Raw genomic sequence first — 20,507 nt, forward strand, 5'->3', positions numbered from 1 at the left:
TTACTGGTATTAAGAAACCCATATGATACCTAAATCCGGTTAAAATGGTATAAATAAATAAATTTAACAAAACATTCAGTTTTAGTGGACGTAAAACTTGTTTAAAGGTAAAACTGATATTTTTATGAAAACTTAATGGTTTTTATGTCATTTTTCCCAAACAAAAAACATAATAAACCGATTATACAGTTGATTAACGTATGCCAATTATCCAAAGTTTTTTTTAAAGTGTTCGCCAATAAAGAAATGACCCAACAGCGAAACCCAAAGTTGATTAACCTATGCCAATTATCCATAGTCTTTTTTAAAGTGTTCGCCAATAAAGAAATAACCCAACAATGAAACCCAACTTCGAAAAAAAAAATCTAGTGACGTGTCATCTTCAAAATTTCTCAAAAATCAGTAAAAAAATCCCCATTAATCCGAAAAAATCCCACATTAATCATCAAAGCATCTCACGTCCACTTTCCTCCAAATCAAAAGAATGTTGTGATTAGAGCCTCCTCCAATATTTCCAGCATTACCTTGTCCAGAATTAATGTCTCCACTGCCTTGCAATAATGCCGATTCAGATGCCATTATTGATTTTTTAGAAGCTTGCATGTATTCATCAAAAAGTGAAAAAAAATGCATCCTCAACCTTCTTCAATTGTGATAAACCTTAACTATAGAGTTTTCTATAGCTAAACTCAACAAATGTGAACTAAACTCAGCTATAGCTAACAAAAGATTGAAATCAGCCTAATATTTGCTAAACATATTTCACATTTGAGTAGCTATTTTTGTTAGGTTATGAGGATCTTTTGACCACAATGACTCACAGCTGAAGCAAACAAATCAGAAAACATACGCTGTAATTTAATCCAATATTTAACCCAAATACCAATACATTTCAACGCCCAAAATTGTTATCATTAAGATGTAAAAGCTTCCCAAATCCCCACTACATTGAATGATGTGGGCGGGTTATTTGTTGCCCCTCCTACCAACTTGCCGACCTCTTTAAATTTATGAATAATTGCTCTCAACTGTATTATATTTAATTTATTTATCTATCCTTTCCTTTTCTATATTCTACATGACAATAAGATAGATGCTTAAGCACATAAGCCGAATATCCCGAACTCGGAAGCTGTCAAGCACTGTCAGTTCCATAATCAAAACCAATGTGATTTATTTCGGTTTCGGTTACTAAAGTTTGAAACTGATAGAATAAGATTCCAATCATTGTTCTTATTTTTTCTTATACTGTTATATGCAGCTCTTTCTTAATAATGATAACAGTGATGGTAGAATAAAAATAAAATCTTAATATATATCAATTAGTTAAAGTAGTAGTAACAATAATAATAATAATAATAATATCAACAATAACAATGTATAACAGTATAGTAATGATAGTATAGTAATGATAGTAGTTGATTGTGATGGAAATAACTATTAGGGTTAAATAAGATTTAAAGCGGTTTGTGTAAAATTATATTGTGTTTTAAAGTAGTTACCGAATTAGAAACTTTTTGATATAAAATAGGGATACATTTGGATTTAAAATTTCATGAAAGAATAATGAAATTTGGTTCAAACAATTTTTCATGCACAATAATGTTTTTTCTACAAAATTTAGGTTTTTCATATATGACTTACCCACATTCTGAATAGGATATTTATAAAAACTATTTGTATTAAAAAAAAAAAAAAAATCACAACCGTGTTATAAATAAAATATCAAACGATTTTTGGGTGCCACCTTACCAAAAAACGAGGTTGTTTGGACCCTGAATTTATTATGACATTAGAAAGGTCAATTCTATCAAACATTTAAAGAGATGTGATTTTACACCAACCCATAGTTTAAAAATTACCAAAAAGCAGAACTTGAAAATGGCATTTTCGTAATTACCACAAGAACCTAGACCAACTAAATATCTAGTGAATTATATAAGTAGTATAACCCCCTATTCGTACATTCATCCCACTTCGCAACAACATACTAAGAGCTATACAACCAAATTCCCATTTCAAACTAAACCAAAAATGTCTCTTGTGACTGACGAAATCAGAGCATCTGCATCAGACATCTGCCATGGTGATGCAATTTGTCAAGAAAAATCAAAGGCTTTGCTCACAGAAATGGGGCTACCCAATGGCCTCTTGCCTTTGGAAGACATTGAGGAGTGTGGGCATGTCAAAGAGACCGGCTTTGTGTGGCTCAAACAAAAGGCAGAAAAGAAACACAAGTTTGAAAAAATCGATAGGCTTGCAATATATGGAACTGAGGTCACTGCAACCATGGAGAAGATGAAAATCAAGAATCTGAAGGGTGTCAAGACTAAGGAGCTTTTGTTGTGGCTCACATTGGATGAGATATCTGTTGATGAATCCAACACTGAAAAGATTACTTTCAAGGCAACTTCTGGCCTTTACAGAACTTTTCCAGTGTCTGCTTTTCATGTTGAGGATGTGAAGAAAGATGTTGAAGATGTGGCTGTGGCTAAGGATGCCAAAGTTGTTGAAGTGGAAGTGGCTAAGGAGGCCCAAGTCCAGGAGGTTTGAGTAAGTGTTGTACACCATGCCATGCAGTATACGTTATGTGTATGGCAATGAAGTTACCTTTGTTGATGAATTTCAGGATACATATGTATCATTATCTTATCAATAATTTATGATCTAAATGTATCATAACGTTTATCTCAATATGATCATGTATTTTTATTGTTTGGTTTCTTTCTGTTGTCATTGATCCTTATGAAAGAAATGCGAAGAGTGGATTCATGATATTTTGAGGTATTTATGTACGTTTTAGTGATAATTCACAAAGTATTCAGTCATTTTTTCTCTAAATTACCATTGATATCAAATTTTAAAGAATTTCTTGGGGTTAGAAGACACCTTGAGTAACGACACACCGGTAAATGTTTTATAAGGATGAACAAAAATGACTATAACAAAAAAACACGTATAAATTATATAAAGCATCTACATTTAGATTTCAAAAAAAGTCTTAGAATTAAGGCACAACATGATTGTACAAGTCTAAAATTTGGATGTGGATGGATTAGAAATGGAAACTGGATTTCATCCTATGCATGTTTCTATCTTTCTATTTGTTCCTCATTTTTACATAAAAGTGTGCTTCAACCGCTGCATCCATGGAATCCACATCCCCATATCCCCTTTTAATGCATGTTTCAGTCCTATTATAATCTTTTAATTCACATACCAACCCACTAATGTCGAATAATATCAGGGATCAAGTAGCATCACAACTTCTCCCCCAATCTCCGATAATCATTTTTGGAGTAGTCTTCTTAATCAGATTGATTTAGTTAAGGAATTTCTTAAGGAGGGAAATAGTTAAATTAGCACCCAATTAATCACTCTATAGGTACCAAGTCAAGAAAGTACACATATCAATCAGTTTCTATAAAGTACAAGTAGTCAGTTTTTATTGATTACATCATCAAAATCCATCAGTTTGATATTCTCTATATCAAAGATTCATACTGATGCTACTGGGTAGTCCAAAAATGACGTAGATGATGCTAGACTTGCACAGAGGACCTTGCAACAACACCAAGGATAAACGACTACTAATTACAAGAAAAGCGAAGACTGAACAACTTTTAAAAGGTATGTTCAGCATCCAGCGTTTGGAAGCTTCTGACTTCTAACTTTTAAGAAAACATTAGTAAGAAAGAAAAAACATCGTTCATCAACAGGAGTGTTTAACTTTTAGCCTAAACAAAACGCTCCAAAATCAAAAGCAATATGGAGTAGCTTTCAATGAAGCGCTCCAAAATCAAACGTTATCCGCTACTCGTTATCAGCTAATTTTGCCGAACATGCCCAAATACTGCAAAAATACTGACTTACTAAGCTAGAAAATAGGCAACAAATAAACCAACTATCAAAGCCAATAGCTCTTAAAATATTGGCAAACATATACACCTTATTCTCCGATTGACTAGGCCAAAGGTTTACTAATTCAATATTACTTCCAATACTTTTCACCTTAATTTTGATTTGTGTCCTCAAGGTTCTTGACTCCCAATTTAGATGTAACATCTCAGAATTTGGATCAAAGACTGTGGACGGTCAATTTACAGTAAATCTCTTTGTAATTTGATTTATTGAGTTTGAGTGCATCTTTTGTAAAATAAATGAGTTCATTTCAGGTATTATAAGATATGAGATGGTATCTTAAGTGTTGTTTGTTTTTCCTAAGTGAAACTATCTGAAGTCTGCAGATCACCTCTGCAACCCACTGCAGCAAAAGATGTGGACCAAACGGCTGCAGACTGTAATGAGTAGCATGTTTGTTTTTTTTAACGTCTGCAGGCTACTGCAGATATTAAAAAATTTAAAACAAAGTGATTTAATAAACCAAAAATAGTTTTTAATACCAAAAATTTAATAATTGTAGTATTAGAACATTGAAATAAAATTCAAACAACCAAATTAGTCTTACAATAACATTTTTAAATAAAATTCATACAACTAAATTTTAATAATTCTCATTCCGTATTTTGCAGCAATTGTTCGGCAATTTATCCCGTAACTGGGTTATATATTCACGATCCGCAGTAGTACCATGTGTTGGAATCTTATGTTCATCATTATCAACCACTGCATTGTTATTTCGTACCAGAATATTTTGTTCATCATATCGTGCAAAATACTCATCGCGTAGTCCTTCTCTTCCTATAAAATTATGAAGCGCGAAACATGCAAAGGTAATCAACGAGAATGGTGTCATCCTCTTCAATATAGGGAATTGTGCTTTCAAGACACCAAAAGCACGCTCAATGACATTCCGAAGTTTTGCATGTGCATGGTTAAAATTTTATTTATTCGTTAATGTACGTCTTCGATGGAAATCTCCAAGCCAATACCTCATATTACGGTACGGTGCTATAAAACCTCAAATGTTTGCATAGGCGGCATCACAAAGATAATATTTATCTTTTAAAAAAGTCATTTATTTTTCAAACTAAGATAAAACTATTTAAATAACTATAAATTTACTTGATGGTGGAAACGAGAATGGTGCATGTGGATTTGCTAATACTTCTGATAAAATTCTAGAATTGTGTGTTATCCCTTCCCAACCGGCCACAACAAACGTAAACATCATGTTGAAGTAACATATTGACAATATGTTTTGGTAATAATCGCCTTTTCCCCTACTTCTATATAAATCTCGTTTGCTTGCAGGGACAACAACATGTATCAAAGTGCCATCAAATGCACCAACTACTCCCTTGAACACCAATCGTAGCCTCCTATTATGCCCCAGAATGTTTGGATTCGGATTAAAAGAAGTTGGTACTATAATATCATGTGCGAAAAGCAACATTTTTTCCTACACTTCATTAAAAAAACTAATGAATTGTTTGTTTTGATTTTTGAAGCTCCGCTTGATAATCACATAACGTTGGTTATGATCGATCATCATCAAAAACATAGCCATCTTCTCCTCAACCGATACATGTTTGCTATCCTTTAACACTTAGTTTACTCTAAAATGAGCACATAGTCGAACTAATGATTCACGGGACATGCGTAGCACTTTAAGAAATTGTAGAGGATTACGATGAAATAACTCTAACGTAAATTCATGTCCCGTCATTTCATAATCGTTGTCCTGCATTTGTTTGAAACCCCTCTTCCAAAAGTAGCGGACGTACAAGTATATTAAAATTATAAGTAGTATTTTTTTTTGTCGTGATCCATTAGGCACCTATTAATCAACAAACGTACCAAATAATATAAAATAAATTTCAGGAACCAACTAAACATAAGATAATAACATAACGTAAATCTCAAGTACCAAATAACATAAGATTCGAGTACCAAATACTACAAATAACATTCAAGTAGCAAATAACCAAAAAACATAACCATATTTCCAAAACATGCAATTAATACCTAAACAACATAAACATATAAAATTAACGAACAATCTTTCCATCCTTTAAAACTCCTAAACTTGTAGCTGTCATCTCAATCCATCCTCTTAATATTTGTGGATCATTAGGCAAATTTACCCACATCTCTCTTATATTCATGGTCCTTCCAAAAATATGATACACAACAAATCATAGGGCGTCTAGTGGGTCTAACTTGAGCAACTCAAGCTTCTCTAGACATTGGCGAATTGTTAGCCCTTGAGTCAAACGGCATAGAGTGAGCTTTTTGCATCTCCGATGCTAAATCATCAGTAGTAATAGAAGTTTTAGGTGAGGCACAAGAAGGTGGATCAGGTGAGGCATTAGGAGCTCGAGGTCTAAGAGTTGAGGGTTTTGCCCTTTTGCTTGGGTTATCAGAAGGTGAAGAAGTAAAAGGTGAATCAATGGAAGGTGAAGCAGCAGAAGGTGGTGGCTGAGTAAAATGCTGACTAGTATGATTTGAAAAGTAATCATCATTATATATGTTAATGCAAGGGGTGTCCATAAGCTTTAGTGATGCGACATGGAAAGAAGATGATTCACGTCCCAATGGTGTTTGGGATGTGGCATAGCTGAGATTACCAGATGCATTGTTTCCATCAAAGAGTTCTGTACAAAGCTCTGGAAACAATAATGGGACGGCTTTCAAAGAAGCGGATTTCGGATGTCCGAAAACCCAATCAATGTAACAAAAGTAATTTTTGTTAAGTTACTTCAACCGGTAACTGGGGACTATTCCACCCCTACCACTAGCATACAACATCAAGATATAAACATACAATCAGGTATATCCGGGTACTGACCTACCCTTCGATCCAAAGGACCACTGTCAGGGAAACTGATCCCTACTATACACATAACATATCATAGGGATAAATCGCATAACCAAGGAACATAACCAGACCAAGATAATTATCACAAAGACAATCATCTCCTAAATATTCCTCTCGGTGGGCCGATATTGTGGCCTTATACCTACCCCTACTAGAAGGTAACTCACCTCGTACGAGTAGCTTCTGATAATCTACACGGGAAACCTCTGTCTGCTGCTGCTTTGGATAACCTCCGGCCATAATCCCCACAAAACACTCAGTCAGAATCTGATATCTACTCTTAGGGTAAAATGAACGTTTTACCCCTAACCAAGTCCAAGAAAAAGTCAACTTCTAGTTGACCCGACTCGCCGAGTTGGGCCGTCAACTCGTCGAGTCCCCACCCTTTATTCGTCCTTATCCATGACTCAACTCGTTGAGTTTGGCAATGACTCGACGAGTTCCCTTTCTTTACGAACATCAATGAACCTTCATCCGACTCGCCGAGTTGTATGAACAACTTGTCGAGTTCACCTTCATCTGATGAAAAAGTCCTGACCTTGACTCGCCGAGTTGTATGAACAACTCGTCGAGTTCATCTTAAAACATAAGAAGATTGCCTTGGACTCGCCGAGTCTATTCTAGCACTCATCGAGTCCCATGAACTCTAGGTCTAAAACTAAGTCCAATGCATTGGGTCACTCCTTCTGTTTTGCTACTACCCTTCTAACAACCAACTAAGTTCTTTTCACCCTCAACAGATATGGGACTCAAAGCCTTGGACTCGTCGAGTCCCAAGAACAAACTCACCAAGTCGATAACGTCCACACCCTAAATCCTCGATTTCTGATGTACAACACTTGTCCAAATGATAGATCCAAGCCCCTAAGCTCGATCTAGCATGTAAAGTTACGAACTTTACACGCAGGCATGGGGCTTTTGAGCCCAAAAGGCTCTAAAATGGCCCTTTTGTGGCATGGGACCTTCCTTAGGTGCAAAAGCAACCCAAATCTGTATTGTGACTCTTCCGTGTTGCTAGATCCGAAGTATTGACCACCAACCATGTTTTCAAATCATGGTTGGTCACCTCATATGGCTTAAAAGCCCTAAATCTTCCCCAAAAAGGGATCTAAGAAATAAACAAGCAAGGTAAAGACTTTATACCTTTCAAAGACTGCAAATGATGAACCAAACTCGAATCCTTCAGCCTCCTCTTGATCCTTCTATGCTCTTCCTTCTTCCTTAAAATCACTCAAAGCCTTATATGTTGCACCAAAACAATTAGGGTTTGCTATGGAGGGTATTTGGGAGCATTAGGGACGAGTGGTGGCTGAAAGAGATGATTAAATAGGGTGCAAACCCTCAGATTAGGGTTTTGTCCAGTCAGAGCCTACTTGTCGAGTCTGGCCGTGGACTCGATGAGTCCCTCACTTAAGTCCCGTGTCCAATCCCAATCCTACTCGACGAGTTGGTCCTTCAACTCGCCGAGTCCCAGGGAAAAATGCAAATACAACAAAATAAATTACATACCAGGAACCGAGTGCTACAGTAAAGGTTCCCAGTTTTGGTTTTTAAGTATAACAATCCTGTGTATTTGACTTTAAAGTTATCATATGATTTTTTTAATTGTCGTTGATTCAAATCCACACCGTAGTTCTCCTTAATGGTTGTTCCTAACTTGTGCCATGATTGTTTGTGCAAACTCAAACCTTTTCTACCCACGGTTTGTACTTCTTCAATACAAGTGAGCATTTTGTTAGCTCACTGGTCCATGTATGTTTATCTCCCATTGCTAATAACATATATATATATATATATATATATATATATATATAGAATACATACTTTAGCAACAAAGATTATCAGATTTCAACACAATTAACAAATAAGTTTAGCATATTCAACAACCATGCATCATGAATGAACAAAAAAACCATATAAGCAAACATTATACAACACAATCAACAAATAAGTTTACCCTATTCAACAACAATACATCATGAATAAACAAAAAAAAAACAATATAAGCAAAGATTATGCAACATAATCAAGAAATGTGTTTAGCATATTTAACGATTTAAGCACAAACTTGCATATAAGCATAAACTTGATCTCCATTCAAGAAATACAAGTAATAAAAGTTCAATAAAAAAGTTTAAAAAAACCATTTCAGTAGAGACTTTAACATATTCAACAAAGATTTATGAGTTCAACTTTTGAGATTTAGGATTTCAGCATATAAACTTGCATATAAGTTTATGATTTCAGCATACAAGTATATGATTTCAGTACGGATTATGATTTTAGCCAACATTCATTACAATTCAGCACAAAAATTCATAAACCTAAACATTAATTTGAGCAAAAAATCTGTTTAGAGAACAATTATATCATAAATCGACATTCAACAAAGATTTTAGCAAAGATTCTTCACATCTTAGCAACAAAATCAATACTCAAATCAAAAAATTGATACTTAAATGCATAGAATTGATACTCAATATGAAATCAGAAAAAAAAACCTATCATGTTGATGTTAAAGAAGATGGCAGCAAAGAATGTGCACTAGGCAGCGGCAACGGTGCTCGGCGAGGGGCAGTGGCGACCGACAAGCGGCTGGAGTCGGTCTTCAACAGGATTTACGAGAAGGGAGCTGAGAACGAACAAAGAAGGAGAATGCAATGCGGCTAGGGCGGTCTTCAATGTTTTTTTGTTTAGGGCGTTGCGTTTTCTTTTTGTTTAGGGCATTTTTTTATATTAGGTTGGAAGTGGTGAGAAGAGCCAAGCCCAATGATGTGTGTGGAAGAGGACGGGAAGAGGTTTTTGAGCCCAAAGTCTTTTAAAAAACAAAATGCTACGAACTTAAAAGTATTGCGTGTGTGTCGCACCCCACAACACTAAGAGGTTTGAAGAGGTATTTTTAAAAAAACAAACACCACCTTACTTCCAAATGTGTAAACTAGCAAACGAATCAAACAGTCCAAACTACAACCCTAGTTAACGTGTTTGAAAAACTAGAAATCCATATTGTACAATTGTGAGCTAAGAAAACATTTTAATCTCAAAGTACGTGTTCCCATCTTTCCAAAAATATAAAGAATTTCCAAAATGGAGTTCGTATGCAAAAGATATAACAGTTGTAAGAAAACAAACCAATAAAACGCTGATTTTCTTTAAACTATTACAACCGAATTGAGCCTTTGAGGCACTTGCACATCTCCAATGTAAATTCATAGAGCGGTTTTGGACTTAGGCGATGATCTAATATTTAATTTTATACTCAAAATATTTTTAGTGAAAATATTTACAAAAGTTGAAAAATCCAGAGTTTTGGGCTATTTAGATGCTAAAATGTAAATGCGATTTCCCGGAGTTCTACATCTCGAAAAATTAATCCATTCGGGTTTTTAGAATCCTTAAACTACGCTCTATCAAACGATAATTTTGAAAAAATTATTTGATGTTGGGATTGATGGGTTTTGGTCATAAGACATCCTATGTGCTCATACAAACCCTAATGCTTGGATCTAGGTTTCTCTATTGTACATGCTTTGAATCCAAGACTATAAACCCTAATTCTAGCATTCAAGTAATCATATTAATATGTAATTAGGTTTAAGATCATACCTTGATTGTTATGTAGCAATAACAATCCCAAATCTCCTTGTAATGACTTTGGAAGGCTTAGAGTCACAAGTGTCACTCCTCTAATGGTTTACAAACACCATAAGAAAATGGAGAAGGTATAAAGAGAGAGGTGAGAGGTTAGAATTCGTATCTAGGACCTCTTGGGAAGGGATACACGAATTCATGACCCTAGGGGTGTTTATATAGGTGTAGAGATAGGGTTTCAGTCATTATCCTTATCTATTTGATTATCCATTAAGCAACCAATAAGATAATCCTTGAATCCTTATCATACTCGAATTCTAAGGCTTTCTAACCTTAAATTCGTCCACCATATAAATAAGATAATCCTTACCTTATTTTGTAACTATCACATAATTACAAATCAGCCCCTCTAGTTTAATTAATTACATTTGATCACAAAACTAATTCTTAATTAATTATTGACCAATATTAATTAAAGAAATATGATTTCTCCTTTAATATATTATTCTTATAACATATTAATAAATCATATTATCCTCTCTCTCTCTTTATTCATTTCTCCAATCAAGTTGCTTTGGTGAAGGCAACCCAAAAGGACCATGCACCATCGGGTCAAGTACATACCAAAATATTTATGGACTTAGACACTAATCGAACAGTCTCCCACTTGGATAAGTCTAACAACTATTATGCGTATGACTTCAGATCCTGATCTGCAATCGTAGCTTTCCAAAGCCGCTGTCAACTCTGATCATATCAGATACGCGTGTCCTTAGATAAGGGATCATATATTCCTCCATTCTAGATATCGTATGAGATATGATTTCTAATCATTCTCTTTGTACTATATCTCGATTTCCGATTTATGACGACAGACTAATTGAACAAATCAAATTAGCCCTAGCCCGGTCGAGCATTTACGTATGTCATCACTAAACCATCGAGGGGCCCAAAGATATTGCTTTTATCCTACCTTGGATAAAAGGAACAGATAAACTTTGATACAATGCTTGCTTGCACTTACTAACCAAATCACCCACAACAATATGTTTTATAACACCAAGTTACTAGTGCGTTTACATATTATCAATGTGCAACCAATTAGCAAGATACAACTCACACATCTCGGTTTCAAGAATATAAGATGTTATCGTCTCACTAATCACTCGAGATAGTGATCCAAGTGAGCGTGGGTTTAATCCAATGCTCAAATCATATTCATAAGCACTCATGAACGTTGCAGCAAACATTTGCTTATGTCTAATACTCTTCTAGACAATCCACACACCAATTCACGACAGTCTTCATTCATATCTACTTCCAACATATGAATGACTGTGGCCCGTTTGAATAATTCGATTATTCTTAATAAACTCAATTATTCTGGAAGTCAAAACATGCAAGGTGAAACACAAGAATAATACTAATCCCATATGGCCTCAAACCTTTGTGTATAAACAAAACACATTTTATTTATCACCATATCGATTACTCATTATTTGTCGTTTCGGGTAATCAACTTTATAGTTGAATTATTACACTTGTCCCATGCTCCTAGCATGCACACAATGTTTACCTATGGTTCTTACTTTTGTGAAATAGACAAATTGAACACGTTTCCAATCATTCTCATTTTACAACTCCAAATCCATTTTCTTAAGTGTAAGAATATCAAATTCTTGTTACTTGTAGAATATACTAGATTCTAACACTTTATGCAACGATCCTTTTGTAATGTCACTGCACCAAAGTCTCAAAGACTATTGCCAATGATATTACAAAGTCCTCTATCGGAGATTGTTACAAGAAAATTCCTTAGATATGATGTCTCTCTCTCAAAGTACATTCCTTTGAACATCCTTTTGCATAAAAGTTTCTAATCTAGACATAGATTTTCAGTATTTACTTCCTAATATGAACACGCTTCCATGTTTTCCTCATGACAACTCATTCATAATAGAATCTTTTCTATTTGTAATGATGTCGATATTGTCCATCCAATATGGAAACATTTCCATATTTTTCAATACTATACTTCCAACTACTCACAAGCAACCAATCCTCGTCGAACTTTGGATTGTCCTTTGATAGTTGTTTAATTATTTTTAGTCAAATCCAATTCTTGTGCCTTTTCCCTCTAAATGCACTAGACATTTGGAAAATTTTAGAATGGTCAAACATTAAAGCATTTGCAATCGATCCTATACCCGAAGCGTATGAGACACGACGCACAATGTTTTATTTGCTATGTTCTCAAAATTTGAATTGTGAAGAGGAATGCCGTAATCATAATCGAAACTTTAAGAACACACTATGTACCCTTGACTAAGTTTATTAACATTTCTCAACCTAATCCTTTAGATTTGAAATGAAGCATAATATTCTCTCCCTTAATTATAGCAAAACAACTTTATAACTCTTACAACTTTGCAAAGTATGACTCTTGTTTTCTATAATTAATATTGCCAACTATGCAATACGTGCCTTAATAATCATACAATCATAACATTTATGCTCCCACTATCATGATGATTATTATAAAACATAACACTTATGCTCCCACTAGCTTCGACATGTATTCATAAACATCTTAACTTTTAGAAAAACAATACCTATTGAATTTCTTAAGTCCATGTTTCTAATACTTAGTGCTTTGATAATCTTTTATCAAGGCTTCTTGAACTTATACACCTTTGCCTTAGATAGTTCATATGTGTGTCTTAACAATTAAGACTAACTGCCAAACCTCACAATTCAAATTATGGAAAGGGATGTCGTAACCATGATCAAATTCGAGAATGCAATTTTACAATCACTATCTTCTTAAAATCTTTCTTAGTGAAAGCATTTTCTCACAATCATTTTCATGAAGGAGGAAATCTTATGACACTTAGATTTAAATGGTGTATTTGTTCCTATCCATGTGAATTTGTTAAAACAAATTTTACAACAAATTCAGACTCATATGGACCGAACTTTCTTAATCTTGATTTCTTGCCTTATGGTAGCACAGCTGCCCACCACGTCTTCCAAGTAGTTGAGCATCTCAACTTTTTCCTATCAATGTACCTTTCATTGATCAAGGTCCTTGCCTTTTATGCATTCAAATGAGAACTCATAGGACTCACATGCATGATTAACTTGATTGGATTGGCACAGAAACAAAATAATGTCTTCACGATAGGTTGTAAACCTCAACTTGTGTGCTAGTGATGATCGATAAGGTTTATTTGATTTGTTCTTGAAACCTTTCAAGACCATTAAGACTCCCACTGACTCCTTGACATATAAGATTCTCTTGTCAATAAACATTTGTTGACAACCAAATATTCAAGAGTTAGTGTAGCTTTTATCAAAACACTTCATAAATTGGTCTTAGTTGGTCTTTGTCTTATCCACGACATCACAACTTTCCACAATTGATGAATGTTATACTATTCACTCAATGTCACAATCTTGACTTTAAGACTTGTTTTGGAACGAAGTATGATTGACTTCTTGATTTGACCATTTCTTCAATCTTTGATTCCTCTTCTTGGACATACAATTGTACCAAGACTCACTTAGAGGATCAATTGAGATATGGTTCTCAATCATTAAGACCTATCATAAAGCATAAAAGGTACTCTCCCTTCTTCTTAGAATGGAGAAACTTTTATCTCTCTGCCTACTTGATTCCTCTTATTCGTTTTGCTATTGATCTAAACCCTTTAATCAATTCAAAATTACACTTAATCTTGTAAGTGTAATCATATTTACTAAGCCTTTAGTAAATCATGACAAATATCTTTGTTACTCTTATGGTAAACTCGATCAACACACAACTTTGTGTACTCGATCTCCTAGTCCTTCACTTGACACTTTGTCAATGAATTAGTCTAATTTCCAAATATGAAATTTCTCATTCATCGTACAACCAAGTTGCGTGATTCCAAGTTTCTGTCCAATTGAAACTTGGGCGATGAGAAACTCTCCCTATTTGGTAAATTCTTGACATTTCCATAACTAAGAATCATATCCATTCGTTGTAGAAATATGCAAACATCAATTTTCATAACGATTTCATTGCAAGGAAGTAAACAAATAAATAAGTCAAACAAAATTTATTTTATTTATAAAAGCAGCGGAAAAACATTTGTCCTTACAATGCAAAATCTATTGAAAACTATGTAAAAAGAAAATTTCTAACAACTCTATCATAACTATCTAAGCTCAAAATCCAATCTTCAAGTCCATGAGATCGAGATCCATCTCTTGTGATTAGATTCATCTTGCTCTATTATCAAGCTTCCTTTCTTTTCACTGATCCTTCAAAACATTCAAATGCAATCTTATCACATCATGTATTAAGAATCAATGAATAGGAACTTAATGGAGTTAGATAGTGGATTCTTACCTAAAGCGTAGTCATACTTTTGACTCTCCCATCTCTTAGATCTCTTAGGTAAGTAGGGCAACTTCGTCTCCAATTCCCCTTCTCTTGGCAATAAAAGCAAATTGACTCCTTTGGAACAACACATGGAACTACTTCAGACATCGCCTTTCTCTTATGATCAAACTTTTTGATCATTGCATGTCTTTCATTGCCATTGTCTATATCCATAGAGGTCTTGAAGGCAGATTCACCAATCAACTTTGGTTTTCTATTGCGCCAAACCATTGTTGATTCAGCAGCAATAAGCATGTAGGTGAGATCTATAAGTGTCACGTCGTGGTTCATCATATAGTACTCTCTTACGAACTCACTATACGAGTTAGAAAGTGACTGAAGAACCCAATCAACAGCCATCTCTTCACCGACAACGGATCCCATCATTCTTAACCTATCAATGTGTGACTTCATCCCTAAGACGTGTGCACACACCGACTTGCCCTCTTTATGTTTACTTGCCAAAAGGGCTTGAGTGATATTGAACTTTTCAATTTTACAATCTTGTGGGTTTGGGAGAATAATTGGAGGAGGAGGAGGAAGTGAAGCATGATTTCTTGTTCCACGATCGAATCGTGGAATATCATCTTCATGTGGAATGCTTGTTCCATGGGATTAAGAAGACCATAGTTGTCGAACTTTGACATCGGGAGAAAAACGAATTCAAGTTAGTTGATTGATTGAGTCCTTGGTAAATCACCCAAATGAAATTCCAAGGCTAGGACCCAACACAATATCCTACAACTCGGGAGAGGGATGCCGTAACCCAAATCGCAGAACATTTGAAGGTAAGTGAATGACGATTCACTAATTTCCACCATGAAAAACGAAAAAGAAATTAAAGTTTTAAATCTATGAAAACTCCTAGATCCTTTGAGATTCATTGAACATTTCAATGGCATGTTTAAATCTCGATATGCCCCTCTAGTTTGTGACTGGGATGCCGAGGATCACAAAGCGGGTGTGAATAACCATGCAAACTACATGGTGCCCTCACATGTTACAATCACCTATTTGATGTGCCGGTAAACCACACACGCTCCACCGAACTATGACAAACATTGAGTCACACTTTGCTACCTTTGCTTAGAACCATTTAGTGTGCCGGTAAACCACACATGCTCCACTAATGTCTTCGCAAGGGCACAAAGTGTAATTTCATGGAATTGCATCAATTCACTTTGCCTAAGTAACTAAGATTGGGAATTTGAAAAACATTTAGTTACTTGGTATTTCATTATACTTATAATGGAAGGTTTCATCCTATCCTACCCGTTCGGCTAACGACCCTCCACTAGTCAAGAGTGCGGTGGGTAAGACTGGATACCCATTCAATCGCCATTTTATAGGCAATTTCCTTAAACACCCCTTATAGACCAGCTTCGTGAATGAGGCCTACTAACGGTAAGACTGACTTTTACTCATACATATATATAATGTTAGACTTTTAATGTTATATATAGTATAGGGTGTATTTTATACTTTTAAAATACTATATGGTTAACTTTAACAATTACACTTTTAATTCAATTAAAAGGTTAACCTAAACCTTTATGGATTTATTAAATCTCTTTTAATTATACTCCTTAATTAATTAATAAAACCATAAGGGTGTGATTTGAACTTTTCAAAACATTACTAGGGTTTTAGAATTTAACATTTCTAATTAAACTTTTAATCAACTTTTAAATTCCAAAACTTGATGGCAAGTTTTGAAACATTTCAAAACATTAGGGTTTTAACTATTTAAATTTCAAAACTTTAAAACTTTTGGGTTCAAATTTAAACTATAAAACCTAAAGGGGAAAATATGAAACTTTTCATAACAACAAGGATCAAATAACAAATAATCTAAACTAACATTTAGTTACATAATTATCCATATTTGATTTGTTTAATGATTTCTTGCAAAACAATTTATCAATTTACTCAAAATAATTAATCAATTATCTTATAAGGAAACAATTATCTTGTTAATTGATAATTATCTTTAATTAGATAAAGAATATAGTCATATATATATCATAAAATTGGATTTATATTGATCTAACATGATAAGGTAACTATCCAAATGCAAAAACAGCAAGAAATCCCGAGATAAGCATTATCTGATGCTCGAACTCGCCGAGTACCACACTGTACTCGCCGAGTTGAGGTCTACTCGCCGAGTTCCTCAGCCATAAAGCCCAAAAAACGATTTTTCAGTTATACAATGCATCAATACAATTGAAACCAAGCTAGGATCTGATACCACTGATGGGTTTTGGTCATAAGACATCCTATGTGCTCATACAAACCCTAATGCTTGGATCTAGGTTTCTCTATTGTACATGCTTTGAATCCAAGACTATAAACCCTAATTCTAGCATTCAAGTAATCATATTAATATGTAATTAGGTTTAAGATCATACCTTGATTGTTATGTAGCAATAACAATCCCAAATCTCCTTGTAATGACTTTGGAAGGCTTAGAGTCACAAGTGTCACTCCTCTAATGGTTTACAAACACCATAAGAAAATGGAGAAGGTATAAAGAGAGAGGTGAGAGGTTAGAATTCGTATCTAGGACCTCTTGGGAAGGGATACACGAATTCATGACCCTAGGGGTGTTTATATAGGTGTAGAGATAGGGTTTCAGTCATTATCCTTATCTAGTTGATTATCCATTAAGCAACCAATAAGATAATCCTTGAATCCTTATCATACTCGAATTCTAAGGCTTTCCAACCTTAAATTCGTCCACCATATAAATAAGATAATCCTTACCTTATTTTGTAACTATCACATAATTACAAATCAGCCCCTCTAGTTTAATTAATTATATTTGATCACAAAACTAATTCTTAATTAATTATTGACCAATATTAATTAAAGAAATATGATTTCTACTTTAATATATTATTCTTATAACATATTAATAAATCATATTATCCTCTCTCTCTTTATTCATTTCTCCAATCAAGTTGCTTTGGTGAAGGCAACCCAAAAGGACCATGCACCATCGGGTCAAGTACATACCAAAATAGTTATGGACTTAGACACTAATCCAACAGGGATCTTGACACATCAAACTAGAAATGTTTTGAGTAATTAATGGGATTGTGACATCATTATGGGACCTACATGAGTTTGCTAGACCAAAAATCTGATTTCTTGGGCTTGCCCTTGCCTATGTGATCATTCATACTCTTCACCACGATTCCATTTTGTACACACTCCATCCTCAATGTACAAACATGGATGTCTTAAGTATGTATGTGTCAAAGCATGGTGGTTCTTGGTGTGAGGGGCTTCATGACTATAAATAGAAGTTTATGGCTCCTTCATTCCTCACAAAAATCATAGCCTTCCTCTCTAAATCTCTCCCTCTCCATCTCTTCTTCTCGTAGGTTTTATCACCACCACATTACCACCCTTCCACCACCACAAAACACCACCGAACCACCACTCCTCCACCATTTTCTCTACTGATTTGGCAAGGAAAAATCACACTAAAATTACCCTCCTCCCTCCCTCCACTCCAACATCTTCATACATCGTTTACAACTAAAGACGGAGGCTGCCACTGCAGATCTGCCCCCACTCTCGCCAACAGCTATTGGTGTCGGAACCCTTCGCCACCTTCTGTTGATGCCTAGAAAGCCACCACCTTCCGTCTATATTTTTGTGAAGTTCATTCGATGGTAAACTACCTAAAATGAAGACATAATTTCTTTTTTTTCTTTGAGTTATATGCATGCATCGATCATAAGAGGTGATCGACTTCACCCTCAAAACTTCAAATTACTTAATACAGAACTCACCATATCTCGAAATTTCTCTGCAAATTAAGTCCTAACCATCCAAACTCCCATTCCAAATTAATTCCTAACCCTCCCCTGAAAATTCCTTTCAAAACAGGTCTTAACTTTTCAAACTTGAATTCCAATTATTTAAATAAACCCTTCCCATAGAATTTGTTTTCAAAATAAATCCATAGCCCCAAATTTTGATTTAAATAAACCATTTGAGTCCCTCACTTGGAAATGGTCAACAAAATAGTCCCATCCTTTATTTATTTTAACAACTCAACCCTATAGTTTAGTGAAGTCACAAAACAACCCCCACACTTATTAATTTATACAAAAAATTTCCTTTGATTAAGTAGTTAACAAAATTAGTCCCGATGGTTCGTTTTAGAAGCGACAAATTGTGGTTTCTCACATCAAGTTCTCAAAACAAATCGACAATCACACGTTAAAGTGAGTGTTATGGCCCCTCTTGTATATTTTTATATTATTTGAAGGAGAATATATACATGTGCTTACTTGTGCTAGTTTATGCAAAGATACACATAAAATATTATTATTTAATGTAAAAACGATTACTAGTTTATAAAATATTTTTTTGACATTTATATGTTATAAACGCATCAACTAGTTTCAAAACTCAATATTTTCATATGTTATGTTGTTAAAAAGATGCAACTAATAAAAATAACATGTGCCTTTTTACTACAAAACGCTATGCCTTTATGTACCATTGTATGTCATAAAAAGCATGTCATAAAACTTTGTACTAATTCTAAGGATTAAAGTTATGTGTGTATATGTACAATGCTATACATGAACATTTATTGAAACACACTTCGTTATAAAAGTGAGTACCTTATACTATACATGCATACGAGTTATGCTTAGGCTTTTATGAACTTTATATAATTCATTATGCCTGGTAACTTATCTTTTTATAAGTTAGGACTGAGAGCTATTCACATACCTTAGTTAAGGTATTTTTAGTGAGACTACATTCATTATCTAAGTCTAAGCATTTAGCATACCCACACTACTATAACTGTTAATCTTTGGAGCGAGATACGTATGTATAGATCTATATATGGTTGACATCCCCACCTGCAATTGCTAGCTAGAACCTCGACCGATCAATCGAAGCGGGTGATAAGTATCTATTATCATTACTACGACGTACAATGAAGTGTTGTAGGGAGTACCTTTAGTGACAAAGCTCAGTTATAGGACTCACTATAAACATTAACTAGAATCTCTCTTTTAAAACACACCATACACTTTGTTGTTTTCAAAATTATTTTAAGTATGAAATACTTATGCAAAGATAGAATTAGGTTTCCAAAACTTATTAAAATATTCTTTACAAACAATGTTTTAAGTATGGTTATGCTTATAAAGAAAAATACTTTTTAGATTTTTTGAAATATCATTGCAGTTAGCAAAAACCTGTAACTCTCACCAACCTTGAGTTGACCCTCAAAACTACATGTATTCTCAGGGAATCATTAATTCAAGCATTCAGACGACAGATAATCATGGATTTTTGGCAATCTACTTTACTGGTTTTTGTTATGTATGTGTACCTGTTAAGGCAATTCATGTACTATTATTATCTGTAAGAACCCTATACTGGAACTTAAAGATAGAATACAAATATTGTTTTGTTTATTGTTGTACTTTTGTTATATATTCAGTTTGCCTATGATCCATCAACATAGTTACATAACCTGACATCTTCCACCGCCTCTATTGGGGGTGTGACAATGTAGCTCACCAAACTTTACTTGTGGTAGTGCCTTAGTGAGGATGTTTCCCTTCCATTATTGACCACTTACTTGTTCTACACTCATCAGGAATTTTTCAGCATAATAGCAGATGAAATGGAATCATGTATTATTATTTTACTTATCCAGTGAAA

At 34.4% G+C, this 20,507-nt stretch overlaps 1 protein-coding gene across 1 annotated transcript; it reads left to right on the forward strand.

The window, feature by feature from the left end:
- The first annotated feature begins 1,946 nt into the window (after nt 1-1,946).
- LOC144997945 (uncharacterized) lies at nt 1,947-2,724 on the forward strand. Its single transcript, XM_078957802.1, has one exon. The coding sequence runs from the start codon at nt 2,035-2,037 to the stop codon at nt 2,551-2,553; it is 519 nt and encodes a 172-aa protein (XP_078813928.1). The 5' UTR covers nt 1,947-2,034; the 3' UTR covers nt 2,554-2,724.
- The last annotated feature ends 17,783 nt before the right edge of the window (nt 2,725-20,507 follow it).

Source organism: Lactuca saligna, chromosome 5 (assembly GCF_052625555.1).
Source record: "Lactuca saligna cultivar CGN05327 chromosome 5, ASM5262555v1, whole genome shotgun sequence".
NCBI lineage: Eukaryota > Viridiplantae > Streptophyta > Magnoliopsida > Asterales > Asteraceae > Lactuca > Lactuca saligna.

Excerpts from the sequence above, each read along its gene's own strand:
- LOC144997945 (XM_078957802.1), top strand. The coding sequence starts at position 2,035 with ATGTCTCTTGTGACTGACGAAATCAGAGCATCTGCATCAGACATCTGC.